The 23,489-nt window shown below is 42.7% G+C and overlaps 1 protein-coding gene across 1 annotated transcript in view; it reads right to left on the reverse strand.

Annotated features, from left to right (window-relative positions):
• Positions 1-23,489, reverse strand: part of TAF1 (TATA-box binding protein associated factor 1) — a 2,792,652-nt gene that overhangs the window by 2,415,412 nt on the left and 353,751 nt on the right. Inside the window, exon 7 of the mRNA XM_044057257.1 lies at positions 2,040-2,255. Within this exon, the coding sequence (XP_043913192.1) occupies positions 2,040-2,255 (216 nt within the window). The remainder of the gene's footprint in view (positions 1-2,039; positions 2,256-23,489) is intronic.

The raw sequence follows: 23,489 nt of genomic DNA on the forward strand, positions 1-23,489 counted from the left end.
ATGGTACTGTGAGAATATTAGTTGCCTCAAACCAAAGGAATTATATTTTAGCAAAGATCCTGATGTTGCTCTGATGGTAGACTTGTTAATTCTTTTAGAAGTCATTAGTAGTCATCTTATTTTGAGTTTTTAAGTTCTGTACTTAATAAAGTCTGCTTAAACTGGTTTAACTCCCACGTAGAAAGAAATTATCAAATTTATTTCACTCTTCTTTTAAATAAACTTCATTATCATCCTTCCTATGATTAAGTATGCTGCCACTGAGACTAGCTACAATATATAAAGATGTTCTCAGATTCGATCTTCTACAGTTATGCAAAGTTTTTTTTTTTTTGCCACATAAAGCCACCAAGTTTTACCTTTTTGTGCAATTCACAGATTATGGCTTACGTTTTTTGTCTGTAATCTGCATAAACTTGCTTCTTAGTACTACTGCTGTCTTGTTTAAATATAGCTACTAGAAAGGTTACTTTCCCTTTTTTCTACTTCTACCACAGATTTTTTTAGAATGCCCAATTTATGAAGTTGTAGTCCATCAAATTACTATTTCATATGTCCATTCTATTAGAGGTCTGTATACATTGGTAAACAAATGTTTTCACTATGATCTTGAAGTATAAAATAATTACACAAAACGAAACCAAGCAATTCACTTGTCTAACGTCCCTGAGGGGAATGCAGATCAAGGGAAGCACCAACAGAACCACTAGAAGGCTTGCTCAAGGTACAAATGGGGTAGGCCATTCAGCCACAAAATCTCCAGCAGATGGGAAAGTTGGATGTTATACCATACAGAAAAAGACAACAATCCAAGAATGGTTACTGAAACCAACAAATGATGCAATAATGAAATCTAAATGCAATTTTCCTTAGGTCTGTGCCTGGACAGTGATTTTGTGGGTGAAGAGACTTCATGAAACAGTCTAAATGAAAAATCTAGCACATGATGTTACTGCTGCATTGCCTACCTAAGTTAGAGATAAAGCCCGTCCACTGCCTAATAACGTCATCAATGCATGAAAACTGAGGTACTAATAGAACAGTCAAAAGAGAAAACTATGTTCAGAACCTTACCACAAGCAAGAAGCAGGTCACTATCTTCACCAAGACTTTTTCTGTCAAAAATGTAGATGACTTATTTTCCAACTAATAAGAGGCAGACAGGGAAAGAAGCATGAAAAGGCAAAAACAGACAACTTAAAACTACAAGACTACTTCAATAAAGCTATCAAAGGGGGATATCAGGCTCTACTAAAGGAGAATATGTAACAACATACCAAAAGCAAAAGGGAAAAGATGAGACAAATGTTAAAGATCATTTATCTATCTTAATCACTTTTCATGAATCAGTGGATGATACTGTAATAATGTGGATTGCCCTAATTAGACTAAAAGTGCCACTTAATGCAAGAACATCCATCAATGTAAGAAAAAATGTCAACTCCATTAGATACAACACAGATCATTACAGTAATTTCCATCTGAAGATTCTCTTCTATTTTTAGAAACAGCACCTAAAATGCATTTTTGACTATATTCTTACAAAAGGGTAAAATAATTCCAGTCTTTCAAAACAGTAAAAACAAAATGAAAACTCCAGCAAAGCTAGAACTGAGTGACCTCCCAAATCTCTTTTATCAGAGGAACATGGGATATATGCAAATGATCCTTATGAACATCAAGTGTTTCAGCTAATTGGCAATTCATCACAAGGCTGAAATATGCATATCCACAGCTAGTGGGGTTTGGCTTTATTGGCCTGAAATTGTCCATTAAAACGACGAAACAAGTCATGGGCATTCAGAATTGCCAATTAGCTGAAACACCTGATGTTCATAAGGATCATTTGCATATATCCCATGTGCCTCTGATACAAGAGGTTTGAGAGGTCACTCAGTGGAAGTTCTAGCTTTGCTGGAGTTTTCATTTTGCTTTTACTGATTGGTTTTTCAGTGACCTTCTCACTCATTGTTTTAGTCTTTCAAAACTGGAAACTACAAAGAAAGAGAAGAGTTTCTGTTAGCTTTGTTCACACTTACCTCATCATCTGAGAGGCACTGTTCAGGAGGGGGAGGAGGGCCATACTCATACTCCCAACCTGATTTCTTTTCCAGACCAGTTTCACCGCCTTCCATTTCTTGAGGCAAAGAGTCTGACTGAGGTTCACGATGCTTCTTTTTCCGTTTCCTTCTAGCACTGCGCCACACTGATGGGATATTTTTTCCTGGTCCAAAGAGACGAAGGAACCTTAAAACCTGTGCAAAAAAGATCTATCAATACTTAGCACTAAAGAAAGAGAATGCCGCTCATCTCCAGCCCTGGTGATTGAATACCTTACAATACAATACATCTGCTTTACAGCAAAAAGAGTCAATAAAATTATACAAATCACCCTGTCTCAATAGTTGTAAAACAGCACTTTAAAGGAAGAAGCCAAGAAAATTCAACATTACAAATAAGAATTAACATTACAGGCATTGTGTGCTAATAGTATGCCATTACACTCTTTCCACTACAAGGTCTCTCTAAGCACAAATCAGTATCATTCGAATTAACTGTGACACCTGACCCCCCCAGCAGCAACTACACAAAAAAACTTCTCCGTAGCAGACTGTAACCTCTTACTGGATGGTACAAATAGCTTCACTGCACCTCCCCCCTCAGATGGAACTGGCAACCATGCAGAGTTTTACACCAATGCTTTATACAAAACACCTCTACAACTGCAGTGACTCGGCTGTACCTGATAGGACCAAAACAAGTTCTTCAAGGAAGAACAAACCTACCTGGTGGACAACTGCCATTAACAGGCTTTGCAGTAAGAGGAAGACATTTCTGTTTAAGAGTAAGAAGGGGCGATCACCAAAATGGAACACTCCTTCCTCAGCTTAAACAAGCAAGTAAGACTTCTTGTGAAGTCCTCCAAAGCAAACTATGAATTCAAATTAGCTTCCTCAATTAAGGACAACTATATGGCATTCTTTAGTTATATTTGTAATCTAAAAGGAAAGGCCCAGACTTTTGCCAAACTGATAGTTAATGATAGTACATATACTGAGCCTGTGAACATAGCTTGCCTGTTGGCCAACAGGTTCTGTGAAAACTTCACTACCCTATTCCCACCACAGGTACCCCATGACATTGTTACCACTTGTCCCCTACCTTGTATCTCTAAAGAGCAGGTCACAAATGCCCTCTCTAAAGCCAAAACACAGCATCTATAGGACCTGATAACATCCCAGGTTGTGTCCTACATGGGCTTCAACAGGAATTAGCAACACCACTGGGTACTCTTTTCAATCACAGTCTAAACACTGGCTTCATCCCAGCTTAAGGGAAAACAGCCACCTTTATTCCCTTGCACAAAGGTGGTGCTTCCACTATAGACCTATTAGCCTGACCAGCCTTATCTGTAAGGCCATGGAGTGAATCATTATGGACCTTATCAACAAAGATATAGGTAATCTCCACACACTTGACCCTACTCAGTTTGAATTTGTCAAAAGGAGATCATGCCTGTTAAACCTGGTGGACTTCTTCGAGAAAGTCACCAAGGCCCTAGACGAGAGAAATCTGTGCATACAGCCTACCTAGACTTAGCCATGAGTTTTGACACTAACCCCACTCAGGTAACATTGACAAACTCATCCAGCTAGTTATCAACCCTGAAATCATTAGATGGGTCACTAACTGTCTCACTAATAGAACACATAGTCAAAAATAAGGGAATCCACCTCAAACAGCAGACATGTAACCAGTAGTGGCTTTAGGGATCAGTCCAGGGACTTCTACTGTTTGGAATCTATTTCTCCAAAGTACAAGCAAAAACTAATGGTCTGTGGCTGACAAAGTTTTCTGATGACTGCAAACTGGGAGCAGTCATAGAATCTCCAAATGATGTCAACATCCTACAAAAGGGCCTTACACAAACAAACGATTGGTGCCAAAGTCACGGTCACACTCAATGCAAAAAAAAACTGTATTACCAACCCTTTCCATAAGAGCGATGTTCCTGCTAACTACCACATCAATAGCAACACAATAAGTATGCAGTCAGTGGCGAGAGACCTAGACACACAGGCTGACAGCAACCTTACCTTTGATCACCATGTGTCCACAGTGTTAAGAAAGGCATTCTATATGCTCATCTCATAAGTAAGGGCATTGCCTCCAGAAAAAAAAGTTATAACCTCCCTGTACTCTTCTCTCATCAGGCCAGTAATTGAGTAGAATGCCCCTTTTGGTATGTACCTTTCCAAGCACCTGCAGCAAATGGAGAGACCACAAAGGTTCCTCACAAGAAAAAAATCAAGGCCTTCAGCATCTGTCCTATGTGGACTGTCTGAAATTACTTTATTCTGTTTAATATAGACTACTCAGAGGCAATTTCAGCCTTGCATATAAGACAATCTCTGACCCTGTTTTACTGGAAATGCTGCACATCTGCAAGTCAAATGGTACACGGGTTACTCATTTTAAAGACCACAGCCTGGTATGTGATATCAATAGAACCTGTTGGAGGGACAGATTGGTCTCCCAGAGGTTACCACTCCTTTGGAACAGACTCCCACTTCTTGTCAAACAGAGCACCTCAATGGCCGTTTTCAAATGCAATTTGGACGATTGGATGGGTAACCATAAATTCACCCTGGGGGTTTCACCTGTGTCCCTCTTGAACAGGGTAATAGGTGCTGATCGTGGAATTAAGGGTAGAACTCAGCTAGGCTTGTAAGAGCCCTAAGGCCATTAGCCTAGTAACTTCCTATGATGTCACCTGTGCTTAAAAAGGCAAGAGAAAATACTGTCCAAACAAAGTACACTAAACTTTTATCACATTAAAAAATAAGAAAATGCAATTTTAATTATTTTTCAAAAATAATTTTATTTTTCTTTAAAACATGATAAAATGGCATGTTCTGAGCAGCTACATTGTTATGGTTAAATTCAACAATGAGATGAAGACAGCTCCAATAGCACAGAGGGATAAAGCCCCAAATTTAGTTCACATGACCAAAGACTGATTAATATCTCATACACTTACCAGTGCTGGCAGTGAATGCTAGGTGTCCATGCCAGGGGGAGTGTGAACAATCTCTGGTAGGTGTTCAGCCATCAATTCACTTCAACAGTAGCACTCATCAAATGCAGAGAAGTATGCAATCATAATAGGGAAGGCACTGTGATAGCTGCTGTGACTCTGGTTAGCCATACCCCCAATACAGGGGATGTATTATGCCAAATAAATATACTTGTATGACAGCCACCCCCCAACCAGCTCTTGCCCCCTTGAGGGAATACCCAGGAGAGAAGAAAAAAATAATTAGGACTGAAAGGGGGCCCTGATGGTTGGAAGGTGCAAATAGTTATAAATGAGATGCACTGAAATTCCCATAGTGCAGAACAGCAGCTTTAAGCACATTTTGTAGCCCAAGACCATTCTGTAACTGCCTGAAAATTTTAGAATGAAACTACAAAGCAGGCACATTTACAAACAGGTATCAAACAGGTTTATATGTTTTCACCGCCACAGTCTATCATTATATATTATACATTGTTTCCACTGCGGTATGATTGCTGAACTTCTACTCAGTATGTAGAATGAAATCATAGTTTAAAATAGTTGTTAATACATAAAATGTAACAATCCAACACATTTCATCTGTGTTTTTTTTTTTCATTAGCAATATGAAATAGCTAAATTCTAATATTTTCAAGCAACCAAAGCTGCAAGGTTAAATGAAGCATTGTATGCAAAATACAATAATGGCCTAATGCATGCCTTTACTAATTCAGCACTTCTGAAGTAAAAATCTTGTATATCACACCAGAAAAAATGTAATTTACTTATTTGTGACATGATCTAGCTAAAATGCCAGTTTGAAGAATCTGAAGTGGCAAACTTAAATACAGACTTACAACTGTCTCTTAGGGATTTCAGTGTAATGCATGTTACAGCAGAGGTATGGCCCTTCAAACACGTACCGGATGCATTGATTCATACATCTTCACTGCCACAATCAAAATTTTGCATTAGATTCAGTTTCAGTGCGGTGTCTAGGGGGAGGGGGGAGTTTCTGCTCAGTAGGCAGAATAATAGATTTGTTTAGTACTCTTAACCGGGATGTCATCGCATGAGAAATAAAAATGTTATTTACTTCTGAATAGGGAAGCTTTTTTTTGTCAGTGGAATTATGACCCTTCCCAAAAATGCACTCAACATAAATAACATAACATATAAACTTGTATTTTATCCCACTCTACTGTCTGCTCTCATTAAGTTGAAACAGGAGTTTACTCTGCAGATTTGATACTGCCTTCCCAGAGTACAGGCAAAAAAAGGGATAGAGGAATGTTAAATGTAAAAGCAGCTTTGGCAGAGTTTTATTTTAGATTAGAATAGAAAATGAATAATTCGCAGGGCATATAAAATACTGCATCATATCATCCTCCCCGACTCAAAAGCATTCTGACAGGGCCACTCTTCAATAACTTGTCAAAAGCACTGGACCTGGAGACTTCCAAGATGGATGCACACTGATCAACTGCAAAACTTCAACTTTCCCAGTGTGAAAACAAAAACTGAGAAACTGCAGCCAGAGATATTATCACCTTGAGTAGAAAAATTCAATTGATAGTAAGTACACTGCCTATATACTTGCAAAGGAGAAACTAAGACAGCCTGAAAGAAAATCAACTAGAAGGTGAAGAGAAAATACTAACAGAGAACAATCCTGCAGCTGTTCAGCTAAAACAAGTTCAAGCTCCAGCTTTGGTGGAAGACATGCGTTCCAGTAATTTAGAGGGAAAAATAAGACCAATGAGCTGATTAAAATATATGAAACACTCAAAGGGTATATCAACTCAAATAACAAAAGGTTTTAAAAAGATATGTAGGTTAGCTGATAAAAATGCAAAAATCAGACGTTAAAATGAAGAAAAAAACCTGGCTGAGTAGGCGAAAGTTCAAGAAGAGATGTTTCAAAAATGGTAGAATTAGAGGACAAACCAAGTAAGGAAAATCTGGGATTTTCTGCTGTACCACAGAAACTAAAAGGAAAAGACTGTTACTTTTACGAAGGCACATATAAGCAACTAGGCTGGTATTTCACAGCAAGAAATGTTAACTGAAAGGAGACACCATATGCATGCTCCAAATATGGCCATGAGAAAGCAGTAGCAACCTTTATTAGTAAAAATGCAAACCTATCAGCAGAAAGAGTTGATCCTGACAGAATTGTGGCAAAAGGGCAAATAGCAATGCTACAGGAGACACATTTGGAATAATCTGAGCATGTAAATTTGATAAAAAAGTTTGAGTGTAGAGTCTGTGGAAAATGATTCTTTATTGTACATTAGGAAGAAGAGAAACAAATTTATTCCAGTAATCAGGGAATGTTGAGAGGCAAGTGAGAGATTCAAGATGCTGTATCCAGCTGTCTTCAGAATATTTTTTCCTGGAGGATCAAAGTCATTTTCTGAAGCAGAACACGTTAAGGGGGAAAGGCATAAATCTGTCGAACATAAAAACACGAGACATCAAGCAGAAGGGGACACTGTTTCTCATTTTTTTAGATGCTAAAGCATATACAGAGACTTTGTCAGTGAAACATTTTCCACTGTTCCAAAGGAAAATGCTTGGAGACAGAGAAAAGAACAGCAGTTGACCAGAAGACTCTGGGGTACTTTGGAACTGAATAGGACTCTGGAGTTGGGAGATGAACAGGAAAAACAGCAACACAGAAATTAGTGAATAAATGTAAGACTGCAAAGCATTAAGCTCATTTGTGAAATACCTCTGTATAAGAATAAATGGAGATAGACTTTTGTTGAGTTTTTTAAGGTTGTAAGGAAATGAAACAGAATTTCCTCACTTCAAGTCATTAATGTTTAGGACTCTGAGGGAGGGTAAGAGGTAGAAAAAGTTAACTGCAAGTAAAACAATTTGTTTTCTTAACATTATTTCTATGAAACTTTCCACAACATAAATTGCATATTTTAAAGTATTTTAGTTGTTCTTGTATGTGATGCAATTACTAAAGTAAACAGATGTTTTTGTTAATTCCTCTTCTCTGTCCTCCTCCTTTTTAGTACTAAGAAAGGGTCTATATTACAAACGCGAAAATCAGTATGAGTGAATACAAAGCCGTCGACACGTATTGCACGAAGTATGGAAATCCCGAACGTACAAAAAACACAAATTCCAAAATGTCGATTTGTTTTGGTTGGCCCGTCTGCGGTATAGCTCTGTAAGGTAAGTGTGTGACATACAGGACCTCAGTGTTAGGATTTGGGTTAAGGTAAGTGTATAGATAGGTAATGTATGTAAGGTTTAGTGTAGTGTTAGAAGTACGGTTATTTTAAGTGTATGTATGTGTATTGTTTATTTTGTTTGGGTGTATGTCTGTAGGAGAAGTGTACGGTAGTTACTGACCTTAGGGTTAGGGAGGGGTTAAGGATAGTGCATAGATAGCTGTGCATGTGGGGTTTAGTGTAGTGTTGGAGGTAGGGTTTTGTTAAATGTATCTATGTGGATTATTTATTTTGTTTGGGTGTATGTGTGTAGGGAACGTGTGCGGTAGTTACGGATCTTAGGGTTAGGGATGGGTTAAGGATAGTGCATAATTAGTTGTGTATGTGGGGTTTAATGTAGGGTTAGAGGTAGGGTTTTGGTGCTTTACCTTAGGTAAGAAGTAGGGTTTGGTTAGTTTATGTGTGTGGTTTATTTATTTTTCTTTGTGTAGGTAGTATGCAGCAGGTGGTGGTGTTGGCCGAATATGATAGTTTGATATTTTTTTTTTCGCGGTTTAGTGCTTTCGGCTTTTTCACAGTTAGTATAAGTGTCGCCGTTTAGGTATTCGGGAATAGGGTTTTTCGCTATGGTAATATACACCCTTAAATAAGCATGTCGACAGGGCAAAAAAAATCAAACGCTCTTACGACACACACTGAACAAAATGCCACTATCTCGAACAGCCAGAACAGCAATTGCTGGGCCAAAAAAAAGACTGACAAAATAAAGTGGGGGGCTTTGCCCCACACAAACACACACCCTACTTAAATATACCACCTCTGAGATTGCACTACAGTGGAGGAAATGGCAAATTCCCGACAATGGCCCAGTAATTTTTTTTTCCATGGGAAAAAAATCGCTGTTCTGGCTGTTTGAGATTTAGGCATTTTGTGCTATATGTGACAATGTAAGGGCATTCGATATTCAGACCTGTCGACATGCTTATACACCTGATTTAGGAAGGTATGCAAGTGTTTTTATTTTATATATCTGGCAGAGAGGAAATAAAGATAAAAAAGAAGAGTTATCAATTCATGATAAAGTAAAAAGTACAGTTGTGTACACTTACCATAAATGTAGATGTTCGAGTGTATTCATTATTGCAGTCATCACATTTTGGTTATCTGCCTGCAGGTAGTCCTCAGCCGGCCTGAATACCAGAGTCTTGGGATTTCTGCGTCGGATGCTGTCGCTTCTTCCATGACGTCAGGTCGTCAGGGGTATAAAACATGCAGCCGACGCCATTACATCAGTTTTTCTTGCCCCAGAGGTCAGGTGCCCCCCACAATAGGAAGCAATTACATGGTATGGAACACCCCCAGCAAAAAGAAAACACACATGATTTAAGACATGCCAAACAAAAAAGATAGGTAAAAGTAAAGAGAAGTCAGGGGGCTGGAGGGTAGGTAACCAGGACTGCAACAGTGAATACACTTGAATGTCTACATTTATGGTGACTGTGCACAACTGTACTATGTTCTTCGTGTTTCACTGTTGGAGTCATCACATTTGGGTTGATTCCCAAAGCTAAGGAAGGGTGGAGGTAGTTAAGGAGCATTAGGGCTAGCAATCAGACCCTGTAAGACTGCTGTGGCAAATCCAGCTCTGGATTTAGAAAAGATGGGTAAGTGGTAATGCTTGGTGAAAGTATGTACAGAGCTCCAGGTTACAGCTTCCAGGACGTGCCTGGTAGGGGCTCCTCTGAGAAATGCACTAGCGGTAGATGCAGCTCTAGTGGAATGTGCTCTTATCTCCTGTGGGGTAGGTTTTCCATGGTGCTTGTAGCAGAAATGGATGCAGTGTGCTATCCATTTGGAAATGGTTTGCTTTGAAATGGCCTTTCCCTCTGCCCCTGTAGCAAAGCTGACTAGCAGCTAGTCAGATTTTCTGAGAGGCTTAGCCCTGTCCAAATAGAATCTACACTGTCTGTGCACGTCCAGAGAATGGAGTATCCTTTCCCCTTTATTCTGAGGGTTAGGGAAAAAAGTAGGCAAGTGAATGGACTGGTTTACAGCCACACTAGACACCACCTTGGGCATAAAAGATGGGTTAGTCCTGAAGGTAACCCTGTCAGTATGGAAGATAATGAAGGATTCCACTGCCATAAGGGTCTACAGTTCAGACACTCTTCTTGCTGAAGTGATGGCTAGAAGTAAAGTTGTTTTCCAAAAGAGGAATTTCAATTCTGCTGTAACAGCTGGTTCAAAGGGAGGAAGAGTACGTTTTTCCAATACAAAGTTAAAGTCCCAAGCTGGAGTGAGAGCTCTTCTGGGGGGGGGGGTCATAAATTTATGGCCCCTCTAAGGAGCTGTTTTACCAGAGGATGAAAGAAGAGGGGTGGCTTAGTATTATAAAGAACTGAGATGGCTGAGGCATGAATCTTAGATGAAGAGAAGGATATGCCCTTGTGGAGCATTTCTGTTAAGTAATCTAAAATATGAGGTAAGCTGGGCACCCCTGTGGCCATCCCCTGAGACTGGCTCCTGGAACAGTATATTTTCCACTTTTCTGAATAGGACTTTCTAGTACTAGGCCTCCTTGCCTCAAGAATGACATCCAGCACCTGCTTACTAAGGGTTGCTAGAGGTGAGCTCAAGGCATTAGTCAGGCTGCAAGGTTCAGGGTTTGAAGCTGAGGGTGCAGAATCTGGTCTGCCTGCTGGGAAAGCATGGAAGGGGATTTGAAGCAGGTGCCACGGCTGCAGCACTGTCAGACTGTGCCAAAGAGGGTACCAGTGCTGGCGTGGCCAATCTGGTGCAATCAGGATTGTCCTTGGCTTGTCCTGTTTGATCTTTAGTAGAACCTTCGAGAGGAGAGGAAGAGAGGGAAAGGCATAGACTGAGTGGCTTTCCCAGGTAAAGGACAGGACATCCACTTTCCAAACTCGACTGTGGGGAGTTCTTGTGCAGTATTTGTTCAACTGATATTTCTGAGGGGAGGCAAACAGGTCCACCTCTGGAGTCCCCCATCTGCTCCACAAAAGCTTGAATATTTTGGGTTCTAGTTTCCATTTGTGTGGGTCCATGAGATTTCTGTTTAAGTCATCTGCCAGTGAATTTAGTTTGACTGGCAGGAATTGAGTTTGTAGGTGCACTTGGTTGCTCAAAGCTGTGATCCACAGAGCCATGGCTAGTCTACAGAGTGGGTAGGAATGGGTTCCCTCCTGGTTGTTTATGTACCACATAACTGTGGTGTTGTCTGTCTTTACCAATAGTTGTCCTGGAAGAATGAGGTATTTGAAGGCTGTCAGAACACTCTGTACAGCTAACATTTCTTTTTGATTGACATGCAGGTGCATCTGCTTTGGGTTCCATTTGCCCTGAATGCACTGCCCTGCCATGTGAGCCCCCCATTCATAGTCTGATGCGTCTGTTGTTAGGGTTTGGGCGGCAGGGGGTAGAGTGAAAGGAGTCCCTTGTTGTGGTTGCCGGCCTCTGCCCATCAAAGGAACTCTGCTTTTAGACAAGGAATGATAGGATTTATTGTTTCCAGGTCCTGGAAATGCTGACACCATAGACTTTTTAGATACCATTGAAGTTTCCTCATATGCAGGTTTGCATATGGAATTAACAGAATGCAAGAGGCCAAACTCTAATATCACCCACCCCATCCAACCACTACCTTTCTTTCCACTCCACTAACTACCTTGATTATAGCAAGTTCAGATGCTCATAAGCCTAGTACTTATTGTACAGCAGGAAATTCTTAATGTAACATTTGTTAATGTCTGTTATGTACTTCACAGATAAAGATTCTAGCTGTCTACTGATGTACTATGTTCTTCATCTGTAAATATTTTGTAAGTAATTGCTATGTAAATTGTTAATCGCTATGTAATCCAATGTAACTACTGTCTGTTTATTTTAACTGTGGAGCTTTTCTCCCTGGGCCTCTGCTGAAAATGGATCTACGTCCAGTCGGACACTCCCGGTCAACAAATATAAATAAATAAATAAATGAACCCCAGAGCTTGCAGTATTTTTCTTGCAGATAGCTGGGTTTTTGTGGCCAGTAGATTGAAGTAGGTTGTCAAATAAATTTGTTTCTCTGGAGTGAGGAATGCCATCTGGGAAGTTGTGTTCAAGTATGCACCCAGGAATACAATCTATTGGCAGGGTACTAGGTGTGATTTTTTTTCATTGATGGTGTACTCCAGTGAGGTTAGAAGACTCTTTACAAATGCCAGGTGCTGTAATAGCAATTCCTGACTTTCCGCCTGAATCAGGCAAGCGTCCAAGTATGGGTAAATCTGAATACATTTCTGCCTGCAAAATGCAATGGCTGGAGCTAAGCACTTTGTGAATACCCTGGGAGCAGTAGATAAGCCAAAGGGAAGTGCAGAGAACTAATAGTGCATAGAGCCTGCCCTGAAGCTTAGGTATTTCCTGCAAGATTCCCTTACAGGGATGTGCAGGTAAGCTTCTTTTAAGTCTAGTGCTGCCAGCCACGAATCTTTGGCTAGCATGGGAAGCAGCTGTAGGAGTTAGCATTTTGAATTTTGGAACCACCAGAAAGGTGTTGAGAATGAGAAGTTATGTTCTTACCATAACGTTCCATGTTAGTTGTCTTATTCTCGCCTTCTTTCTTGCTGGATGGGTTTGGAGCCGATCCTCGGCTCCGACTCGGCCTAATACTAAAGCTCGAGAGCTATTTTTTACCGGCTCGAGGCTATGCTATGTCCCGTAATGCTAGGCGTCATATACCCAGATCTCGTTTGCTAACACTATGGACATATATGTCCCACCACAACAGAGAACAATCCACCTAATCATAGATACAAAAGGGAGAAGGATATATCTATATATATACATATAAATATATATATAAGCCCTCTAGAAGAGCTAGCAAAAAGGAGGGAGCAAGGGAGCTAGCTGGGGAAATAACTGAGGTGGCAAAAATTCTCACAAGGTACTCTAGATCTCCCAGGCTGGGGGGATGGAGGGTGGGACGCAAGAAAGAAGGCAAGAAGAAGACAACTAACATGGAACGTTATGGTAAGAACATAACTTCTCAATGTTAAGTTGTCAATCTCGCCTTCATTCTTGCTGGATGGGACAGCGTCCCTAGCACCTAAATCCTGGGTGGCTCAATGGAACACACTCTTGAGTACCGTGGAACCAAAATCAGCCCGACTTCTGGAGGCCATATCGAGCTTGTAATGAGAAATGAAGGTATGAGGAGAGGCCCAAGTGGCGCCATGAAATGGAATCCATTGGCAATCTTGCCTGAAAGGCTATTGAAGAAGCTAAAGCTCTGGTTGAATGGGCTCTAGGCTTAGTAGGAAGTTCGGTGTTCCTCAACTGATATACCAACATGATAAGACAAGACAACCACCTGGACAAAGTTACCTTAGAGACTGGTTGGCCTTGCTTCCCCTCCGCATAAAACAGGAAGAGCTGGTTTGATTTTCTCATTTGCTTAGTTCTATCCAGGAAGAAGCGTAATTGACGGTGAACGTCCAAACAATGTAACTTTCGTTCAGCTCTATTGGTGTAATTTGGGAAGAAGACTGGAAAGATCTATGGTCTGATTCAGATTTTTTTCTGAGATTATTTTGGGTAAAAAGGATGGATTAGTCCTAAGTGACACACTGTCTTTGTGAAAAACAAGATAAGGAGGGCGAACGCAAAGGGCTTGAAGTTCCAAGACCCTTCTTGCTGAGGTGATGGCTACTAAGAAGAGTGTTTTCTATGAGAGCAACTTCAACGAACAAGAAGACGCCGGCTCAAAGGGAGGAATAATTAAGGAAGACAGTACCAAATTTAAGTCCCATGGTGGGGGAGGGTCCTTAACAGAGGGCCTAAGTAAAAGGGTTCCTTTTAAAAAGGCTTTGCAAAGTTTGTGGGACATGATGCTGGTCTCTGACAAGCCAACGTGGAAATTTGCAATAGCTGCCAGTTGAACTCTGATGGTAGCTGAGGAGGAGCCCAATCGAAAGAGTTCTGCTAGAAACTCTAGAACTGTCTGGACAGGAGCCATAAAGGGGTCCACGTGCTTTTTCCCTGCCGAGACAGCAAAACGCTTCCATTTGCTAGCATAAGTCTTTCTAGTAGTAGACTTGTGAGAAGCGAGGATGATATCTTGAACTGGTTGAGAGATAAGGGGAAGCCTGGCTAGGGTTGGAAGTGGAGTAACCATGCTGTGAGGTTGAGAAATCGAAGGGACTGATGCAGCCCGCCCAATTGATGGGTCAATAGATCTGGCACTGGGTCCAGATGCCAGGGCTGCTCCAGTAGATGGCATTGCAGGAACAGAAACCAAATTTGTCGAGGCCAGTAAGGGGCAATGAGGATCATCCTGGCTCTCAAGGCAGTTGCTTTCTGGATTAATTGAGTAATCAAGGGAAAGGGGGGGGGATGCATACAGAAGACCCTGGGGCCAATCGTGAACTAGAGCGTCTCTGGGGGGGTAGACCTGGGAGAGGGAAGAGGGTGAAGAAGTCTGGGCACTTGCCGTTTAGATGTGTTGCAAAAAGGTCGCAGCAAGGCTGACCCCACCTTCTGAAAATTCTTTCCGCTATTGTCTGGTTGAGAGACCACTCGTGAGGCATGAGAATGGCTCTGCTCAGTCTGTCCGCGATGACGTTGGACTTCCCGGGAATATGCGTTGCTACCAGAAACCGTTGAGAAGAGATCACCCATTGCCAAAGTCTGAGTGCTTCTCGACATTGGGGGTAGGATCTGGTTCCGCCCTGCTTGTTGATGTACCACACTACAGACATATTGTCTGTTTGAATTGCAATAGTCCCGGTGGGTAGAGAGTCCTGAAGGGCCTGCAACGCTAAAAGTACCGCTCTCATTTCCAAGACATTTATGTGCAAGTGGTATTCGAAGGGTTGCCATGTGCCCTGGACTGTCCTGCCCCGAAAATGCCCCCCCCCCCCACCCGATCAGGGATGCATCCGTTGTCACAGTGGCAACAGGAGGAGGAAGGACCACAGGTCTGCCCTGGAGTACTTGAGAGGAGACCATCCACCAAGAAAGGTGTCTTTTGCATGACTGAGTGATTAGAATGGTGTGCGACATGGGGAGCTGCTGAAAGGACCACTGGGAAAATAGCATCCACTGCAGGACCCGCACATGAAAACGCGCTAGGGGGAGTAAAGTCATTGCTGCTGCCATGAGACCAAGTGTTTTTAGTACAAATCTGGCTTGGACTCTGTTCTCCTGTAATAGGATCTGAACATGGTTGCTAATGTCTGAAACTCTTTGTGTGGGTAGTTTTGTTGAGAGCTCCACTGTGTTTAAAATGGTGCCTATGAAGGTAATAGACTGACAAGGCGACAATGCAGACTTTTCGAAATTTATAGAGATACCTAGCGCGTTGCATGTTTGTACAGCATAATCCCTGGATTGGAGTAGTCGATGCCTGGTTGTGGCAGTAAGGAGCCAGTCGTCTAAATATGGAAACACCTGGAATCCTTGTCATCTCAGGTGAGCCGCAACCACTGCCATGAGTAAAGGGACTTCTGTAGCCCTCTGATATGATCGGCCGTACCCATTTGTCTTGCGTGAGGGAATGCCAGGCTTCTGGGTACAGTGATAGTCTTCCCCTGACTGCCTCCGAAGGTGGACAGTCAGGCAGCCCCTCAGGGGTGCTGGAAGGGTTTGTCAGAGAAAGTTTCTCTGCTAGCCTGATTCTGCGGACCCCCCCTGCCCCTCGGGCGGCATCTATTATTGTTCCCTCCTCTGCCTCTGGAGGGAAGCTCACCAGGTGCTTCAGGCAGTACTCCCTGAGGTTTGCGGAACCACATTTTCTCACCTTTCTGACCCTTAGGGTATGGTCTAGAAGGGGGTAGAAAAACGGACTCCTACGGCAGAGAGAGTCTTGCCTTCCTGCTCACACCTGGTCAATGTATTCTTCACTTGAGGTCCAAAAAAGGCAGAACCGTCAAAGGGGGTGTTAGTGAAAGATGCCTTGAAGGGGTCGGCAAAGTTGCAAAGCCGCATCCAGGTGTGTCTCCTTAGAGCAACGCCCATGCCTACAGCCCTACTCGCTCCATTGGCGGCATAGGAGATGAGCCGCATGGAAGAGTTTACAATAGAGTTCAGGGTCCCTAGCTGGGAGTTGATCTTTTCCTGAGACCCCGCAGCTGATGGGTCCTGCAAGGTATCACCTAGTTCTTTGAGAAGGTCTCTCTGAAGACGGGTGGAATGGCACAAATAATTCAGCAAACGCATGGCAAAGGTCGCTGAAGAAAACATCCGCTTGCCTTACCTATCCATAGTCCTAGATTCCTTATTAGGAGGATGCCCTTAGTGAGAAATTGCTTGTCCGAAGGGGCTGTAATAAATTTTGTGGGCCTCCGGGGAGTTGGTTCCATAGTATCCGGAGCCGTCCACGCCTTCCGAGCCACCACCTCCATGAGTGGGTTGAAAGGCGGGGACACCCAGGAGGTGGAAGGGCGAGAACCGAACGCGTCCAGGTACACCGACTCATCCTCGGAAGGGTTGAAGGCAGACCAGTTCCCCCTCTGTTTAAGGATTTCTAGGATGTCAGAAAATGAGACATCCTCAGAGGGGAACCTTGGGGACCCTTCCGAATCATACAGGTCGGTGTCAGATGTCACTGACTCCGGGGAGTCCACATGCTTCCTCTTGCATGTCCTCTTCCGAGGGGGCTCCCCCACAGGATCAGGGGAGGCCTCAGAAGAGGAGGATATGCCCAATGGGGCCACCTGGAGTGTTGATTCTCCACGTGTAGGTTCAGGAGGGTAGGCAGAGGCCGAAGCAGGCACCATGGAAGGAGGGGCCGATGGGGCTGACCGTGGTGCCGGCATAGGAGCCAGCACGCTCCTCGTGACCTCAAAGGTGCCCCTATCAGGCAGAGAGGAGGGACCCAGCTCCGAAGAGATGAGAGCTCCTCCCGGCACTGAGAGGGATGGCTCCGGGGCCGAGCTCATCTGCACCGACGCTCCGAGAGGGAGAACGGGGTCAGACAAGGGTCTGATGCCATTCGCCCCCTTGGAACCGATGAGGGAGTCCCGGCGCCCGGATCCCTCCAAGGACGGAGCCAATGAAGGGATCGGAGCCGACGAAGGAACCGATAAGGGTGGAATCGGTTGCAACGTCCCCACGGTACCAACCCCGACGGCCTCCGGCTCCGAGCTCGAAGGAATAGTCGGAGGAGAAACTGGAGCAGGTGTTGGGGAAGCCGCTGTCTGTTGAGACAGGCTATGCAATAACTGGGTGAGCGCCTGCAACCTCAAAAGCCTACCGACTACCCTCTCGAGGTCGTGGTCCGAAAGCCTGGAAGATCTAGAGGAGGGAGACCTATGGCTCCGCTCCGACAGCAAAGGGGACTTCGGAGCCGACCTGACCGACTCCAATAAGGGAGATCGGGAGTGCTTTCGGCTTGGAGATGGCTCCGACGCCAAGGTCGGAGTCGACTGAGGCCTCAATGTATCGGTTCCGGCCGGAACCGACGAGGCAGAAGAAGGTCCGCTCGGCACCGGCTACGGACATAGAGCAGACGGTTTGGCGGGCTTGGTAGGAGAACCTTTGGGCTTAAATAAGCCCCGTAAGATGAGCTTATTTCTGCGCTCCTGCAGGACTCTTAGGCTAAAAGCATGACAGATGGAACAAGAGTCCTGCAGGTGCAGAGGGCACAAACAATACACACAAGAAGTGTGACAGTCTGACAGAGACATCTTCTGACAGCATGAGTCACACTTCTTGAATCCCGATATCTTGGTATCCTTAGACATGATACCACAGGAATGGAACAACAAAGTCTAACAAGTATACAAACACACACACACAACACTTGACAGACACTCTTACAGTTACTACAATAAAACAAAATTCCACACACACACCTAGTAAAGTAACCTGGATACATCTACTTTACAAACTACTGTAAAAGGGGGGAGATAAAGGCCTAACCACCTTAAGGGTGGAAAAGAGTAGGAAAACTACTAATAAAGGGTGGGAAGCCTAGTCGGGTGACTACTAATACTACTAGAAAAAAATATCAATCGTAAACTAACTATAATTATAAAAAATTCTAAATACGACCTGGAGCCGGTGAAAACGCAACCTCGTAGCTGAAGCGGCAAACGAGATCTGGGTATATGATGCCTAGCATTATGGGACATAGCATAGCCTCAAGCCGGTAAAAAAATAGCTCTCTAGCTTTAGTATTAGACCGAGTCGGAGTCGAGGATCGGCTCCGAACCCATCCAGCAAGAATGAAGGTGAGATTGACAACTTAACATTAGACATATCCAGGATAGGACACCAGGAGTTTTCTTTTGTGGGAACCAGGAAATGTCTTGAATAAAAGCCTAGTCCCCTTTGTTCTGCTGGGACAGGTTGAATAGCCTTGATGCTGAGGAGAGAGAGTACTTGCTTTTGGGCCTCTGCCCACTGGTTTGGGGAGAGGTATGGCCATCCACTGAGGGCTGGGAGTGAGTGGAAGTGGAATCTGTATCCTAGGGAGACAATGTTTAAAACCCATTTGTCTTGAGTAATGTATTCCCAGTTTTTTTGCATGCAGGGTGAGCTTTCCTCCTAAAGGTGCAAGTAGTAGACCAGGGCTTGGAGGAGTTAAGGATAAGTCACTGTGTAATTTTACCATAGGGGGGTGGCTTACTACTCCCTGCTATGAAGTGGGAGCACCCCATTGCTTAGATCTGACATAACCTGAGACTGAAGTCTTGGTGGTCTGCTGCCCCTGGCTTTGGGCTGAGAAGGTCTGGAAGGGACTGGAAAGACCCAGTTCTTTGAAGGCCAATGCCTACTGAATCTAGGTGGCTGTACTTGTAAGAAATCTTTAACAGTTTGCATAGATTTAGCTTTTTCCTCCATCCTTTTGAGGACTTCTGCTTTATTGCCAAATAGGCACTCTTGGTTTAAGGGTGCATCTAGTAATTTTGCTTTTACATGATCCGGCAAGTTTTGTTCCTTAAGCCAAGCATGCCTTCTAAGTACAGACCCAGTAACAGCAGCCCTACAAGATGCTTCTAAAGCATCAAGACCACACTGCAAAGTATGTTTACCAACTTGGTCAGCAGAATGCATTAACTCTTGTAAATCGTTTTGTTCTGTATAGTCAGGAATCAACATAATTTTCTGTTTAATTAGCCCCATAACATGCTGCTGATACTTTAACATATGAAACTGGCAATTTAAAGCCCTAATGGCCAGAATTGCAGAGGTGTATACCTTCTTACCCAATCTGTCTGAAGCCCTAGAATCCCTGTCAGAAGGGGTAGGATTTTTGGCAGTAGTAGCCTTAATGCCTTTTGGTCCTTGGGAAATGTTCTCTGGATCCACAGGGAGATTCTTGAAAAGGAATTTGTGAGAGTCAGGTACTCTGTAGTACCTGTCAGGTTTCCCGGGAGATGGAGGCAAAGTATCCGGGGTAAGGCTGGATTCCAAGAAAACATCATCTACAATCTCCAGAACAGGAGGGATAGCTACAGGCCTGTGCGGAGTCTCTTTTTGGACTGAGAATAGTTCTGGCTTTCCCAGCGGAAATGATCCCTAATGGTATGCAAGGTTTCACCAAAAGAAAAATCTTCTGGAGGGGAAGCAGAGGGGATGGCATCCTCTGTATCAGAATCCTCATAGATAGATAAGGGTATGTCCTGGTAGTCAGAAGGAACAGAGATACCAGATTCTTGATCAGAAGAATAAGAAGGAAAATCAGTTCTAGGTCTCTTACAGGGGGAAGGCTGGCTTCCCCTAATTAAAGTAATAAGGTCTTCAGCCATTCTAATCATTTGTTTTTGAGGCATGTGGGCCTGATAATGCGCTTTTGTCGATTTCCTAGGCATAGTGCGAACTTTAGGCCTGAGGAATTTGGTATTTTTGGCTTGAAACGAAGTCCGTCGGTTTAATACGAAAATCGGTAGGCCTGAATACACCCTCAGAAGCCGGTGCCTGCACAGCGGTTCCAGATCCATCCAAGGTAGAGACATCCGCAGGTTCCATAGTCGAAGAAGCATCTCTGAATGGGTCTCAGTAGAGTCCTGTGAATCTGTAGAAGCGGGTATCAGGGGCTGCGAAAGTGCCTCACTGAGTACAGGTGGAGTGGCGACTAGCTTAACGGAAGTGACGTTGGCAGTTTTGGACCTATGTGGTCTGTCTCTGTCTTTATCCTTATGTTTTGTGGGTAATCGGTAGTCGGATGGCTTAACGAAACCATTTCAGAGTATGGAGATCAACAGCGAAAGTATTTAGCGACAAAAATAGCCTGACGACAATATTTTGGGTGTTGAACAAGGCACAAAACTGACAGCGAGGGATGTCGTGGTCTGGGCCTAAACAGGTGACTCAGTAAGAATGAAAATCTCTATGAGGTATTTGCTTTCCACATGTAAGACAATTATTAATTTTTTCTGACATCGGTTAGAGCAAGAAAAAAGGCTCCCCAACGGGTTACTTATCTTTTAGAAGACTTCAGGTCTGAAACTCGAAAACGAAAATTTCAGGAGTCGGCCGACCAGCACTTGCGAACTGCTTCTGCTTCAGGCACCACACGACAAGAAAGACTGATGTAATAGCGTCGGCTGCATGTTTTATACCCCTGACGACCTGACGTCATAGAAGAAGCAACAGCATCCGATGCAGAAATCCCAAGACTCTGGTATTTAGGCCGGCTGAACCCAAATGTGATGACTGCAACAGTGAAACACAAAAAACATCTCCACCTTAGAACTCAAAAAACATGTTTTTTTTTTTCATTGTAGTTTTGTTTTTTTGAGCTAGTTTAATGCTTCAAAATCACTCCAAGTACAACTTTTACAATTTTCATGCGTTTCCCTCAAAATGGCAGACGATGGGTCATGTCTTGGTAATGTGAACTTGTTTTCTTGCTTTCATTTCTTTTTCCCAGAATATATTTCAATTCCTCTTTATAAGGTCATGCTAGGCATAAGTGTTGCTTTCGCATGCCACTAAGAAAGTATGGCAGGACTATGAAGCATTGTCATCTAATACACTTTCTGTAACATAGCTACTTATATGTTTTCCTGACTGAGATGTATTTGTGTGTCTGTCAGAGCTTCTTCTATGCTACAAATAGCTGTTAGCTACTTCCAGCTTAAGAAAGTAGGAAAATATCATGCTTTTGAAAAAGGATTCTTTTGAAGTTCAAAAAGAATTAACAGACCTTCCCCTCCCACTCTCATGCTGAGGTATGAAAACATTCACTGCAGTAAATAATCCTTGCTGTATCATATACAGTCTGTCGGCTACTTCCCAATGCCTTCAGTGGAAAGATTTTCTCTGTCTCCCATGAAAGATGCAGAATTAAAATGTGCTTTACTAGTTCCTTAATTATTTCTGTCATGTTCACTCACCTTTTTTTTTTCTAATTCATATTTATTTATACTTTGGTAACCAGGAAAGGGAACTGGTCCCAGGCCTGTTTTCAGCCACTGATCGCGCTACACTGGCTCAGACAAGGTACCCTGAAAATTACAGACTAATAACTTCCCTTCTGATGACATATAAACTATGCAATGGAATTGATGCCAACACAGTCTATAGTCATTTAGAAGAAAACTCAATTATGGCAATAGAACAAAGGGGCAATAAAAGAAAGTCATGTGGAACAAAGGATCATTTGTTGTTAAATAAAGTCATAGTGGAGCTCTGTAAAAAGGAGAAGAATTTAAGTATGGCATAGACTGACTACAAAAAAGCATTTGATAGTATCCCACATTCATGGATAAAAGGGTGCTTAAAATGTATAAGATACACCCTACACTGATCAACTACATTACAGTGACCATGAGAAAGTGGCAGACCGCTTTGCAATTAAGCCATGATAAAGGACAAATTATTATTCCTGGGATAAAAATTTAAAGAGGGATATTCCAGGGTGACTCTGTCACTGCTGCTATTCTGCCTTGCCCTTAACCCATTAAGCTGTCTACTTAACAGCCTAGGCCATGGCTATAACTTGGCTCCTAGAAAACAACCATGTGTAAAAAGACTTCTCATCCTCTCTCTGCTGACAATTTGAAACTGTATGGCTCATGAGATGAGGAACTAAAAGTACACTGCAACTTGTCAAAACTTTTTCAGATGATATAAGAATGTTATTTGGTCTTGATAAATGTGCGGAAGCAACCTTTAAAGCAGGAAAACTGCAGCACCAAGAAAACATATGTTTGGAACAAGAATATGATATAAAAGAACTTGTGCAAGAGGAATTGTATAAATATTTGGGAACTGATGAAGGATCAACAATAAAACATGAACAAATGCAAATAAAAGTAAGGTGCACGTCAGAAGACTTCAATTAATCCTGAAAACAGCATTGACATCTAGGAACAAAATCCAAGCTATAAACCAATTTGCTCTTCCTGTCCTAACTTACAGCTTTGGAGTGAGGCCTGGCCTCAAAACATGGTGGATAGATAAGATAGAAAACAAGAAGAATGCTTCATGCTCACCAAATGATTTATAAAAATTGGTGCATACCAAGATTATATATTCCCCGTTCCGAAGGAGGGATGGGCCTCCTGGAAATTGATTACATGTACAGATCTGCAATCATGGGACATCAAACATATTTGCTAACTTCACAAGACCCAAACGCAGTGAAAGTTTTGAAACATGAGAATAAATCTAAGATGACTTACCTGCTTAGGTTAGAAGAAGCATACCGGCATCAAGCAGAAATGGAAATCAAACTACAATTGGATAAAAAACAGGCAGCAACTGAGTGTGCCAAAAAACAAAAGAAAAAATATAAGCTGAAGGACCAGAGAGAAGGCAAGAAATGTGGAAAATGCATAAATATAGTTACAAGCATAGAAACCTTTTGGAAGAACCTCATGTTGATCAGGAATGGTTAAGGAGAGGCAAATTCAAACCAAGAGATGAAAGATTAACACTGGCAGCACACGATAGTGAGCTAAATACACATTGGTTTACAAAGTCCATTGAACACGTGGGAGAAACAGACAAATGTAGGTTTTGTAAAACAGAATTGGAAACAGTTGCACATTTTGTTGCTGGTTGCGACATACTAATGGCAGAAGGACTGTATAATGAAAGGCATAATAATGTGGCGAGACTGTTGCACTGGGGATTGTGCAAACATTATGGTATTTAAGTGGCTGAAAAACACTGGAAACATGATCCACAAGGCATCATAGAAAATGATGAAGTCTACATCACATGGGATCATCCATTACCAAGCATTTAAAAGACAGATGTTAGAAAACCAGATATAGTGGTCC

This window comes from Protopterus annectens, chromosome 15.part0 (genome assembly GCF_019279795.1).
Source record: "Protopterus annectens isolate FY-2018-M chromosome 15.part0, PAN1.0, whole genome shotgun sequence".
Classification (NCBI taxonomy): Eukaryota; Metazoa; Chordata; order Ceratodontiformes; family Protopteridae; genus Protopterus; species Protopterus annectens.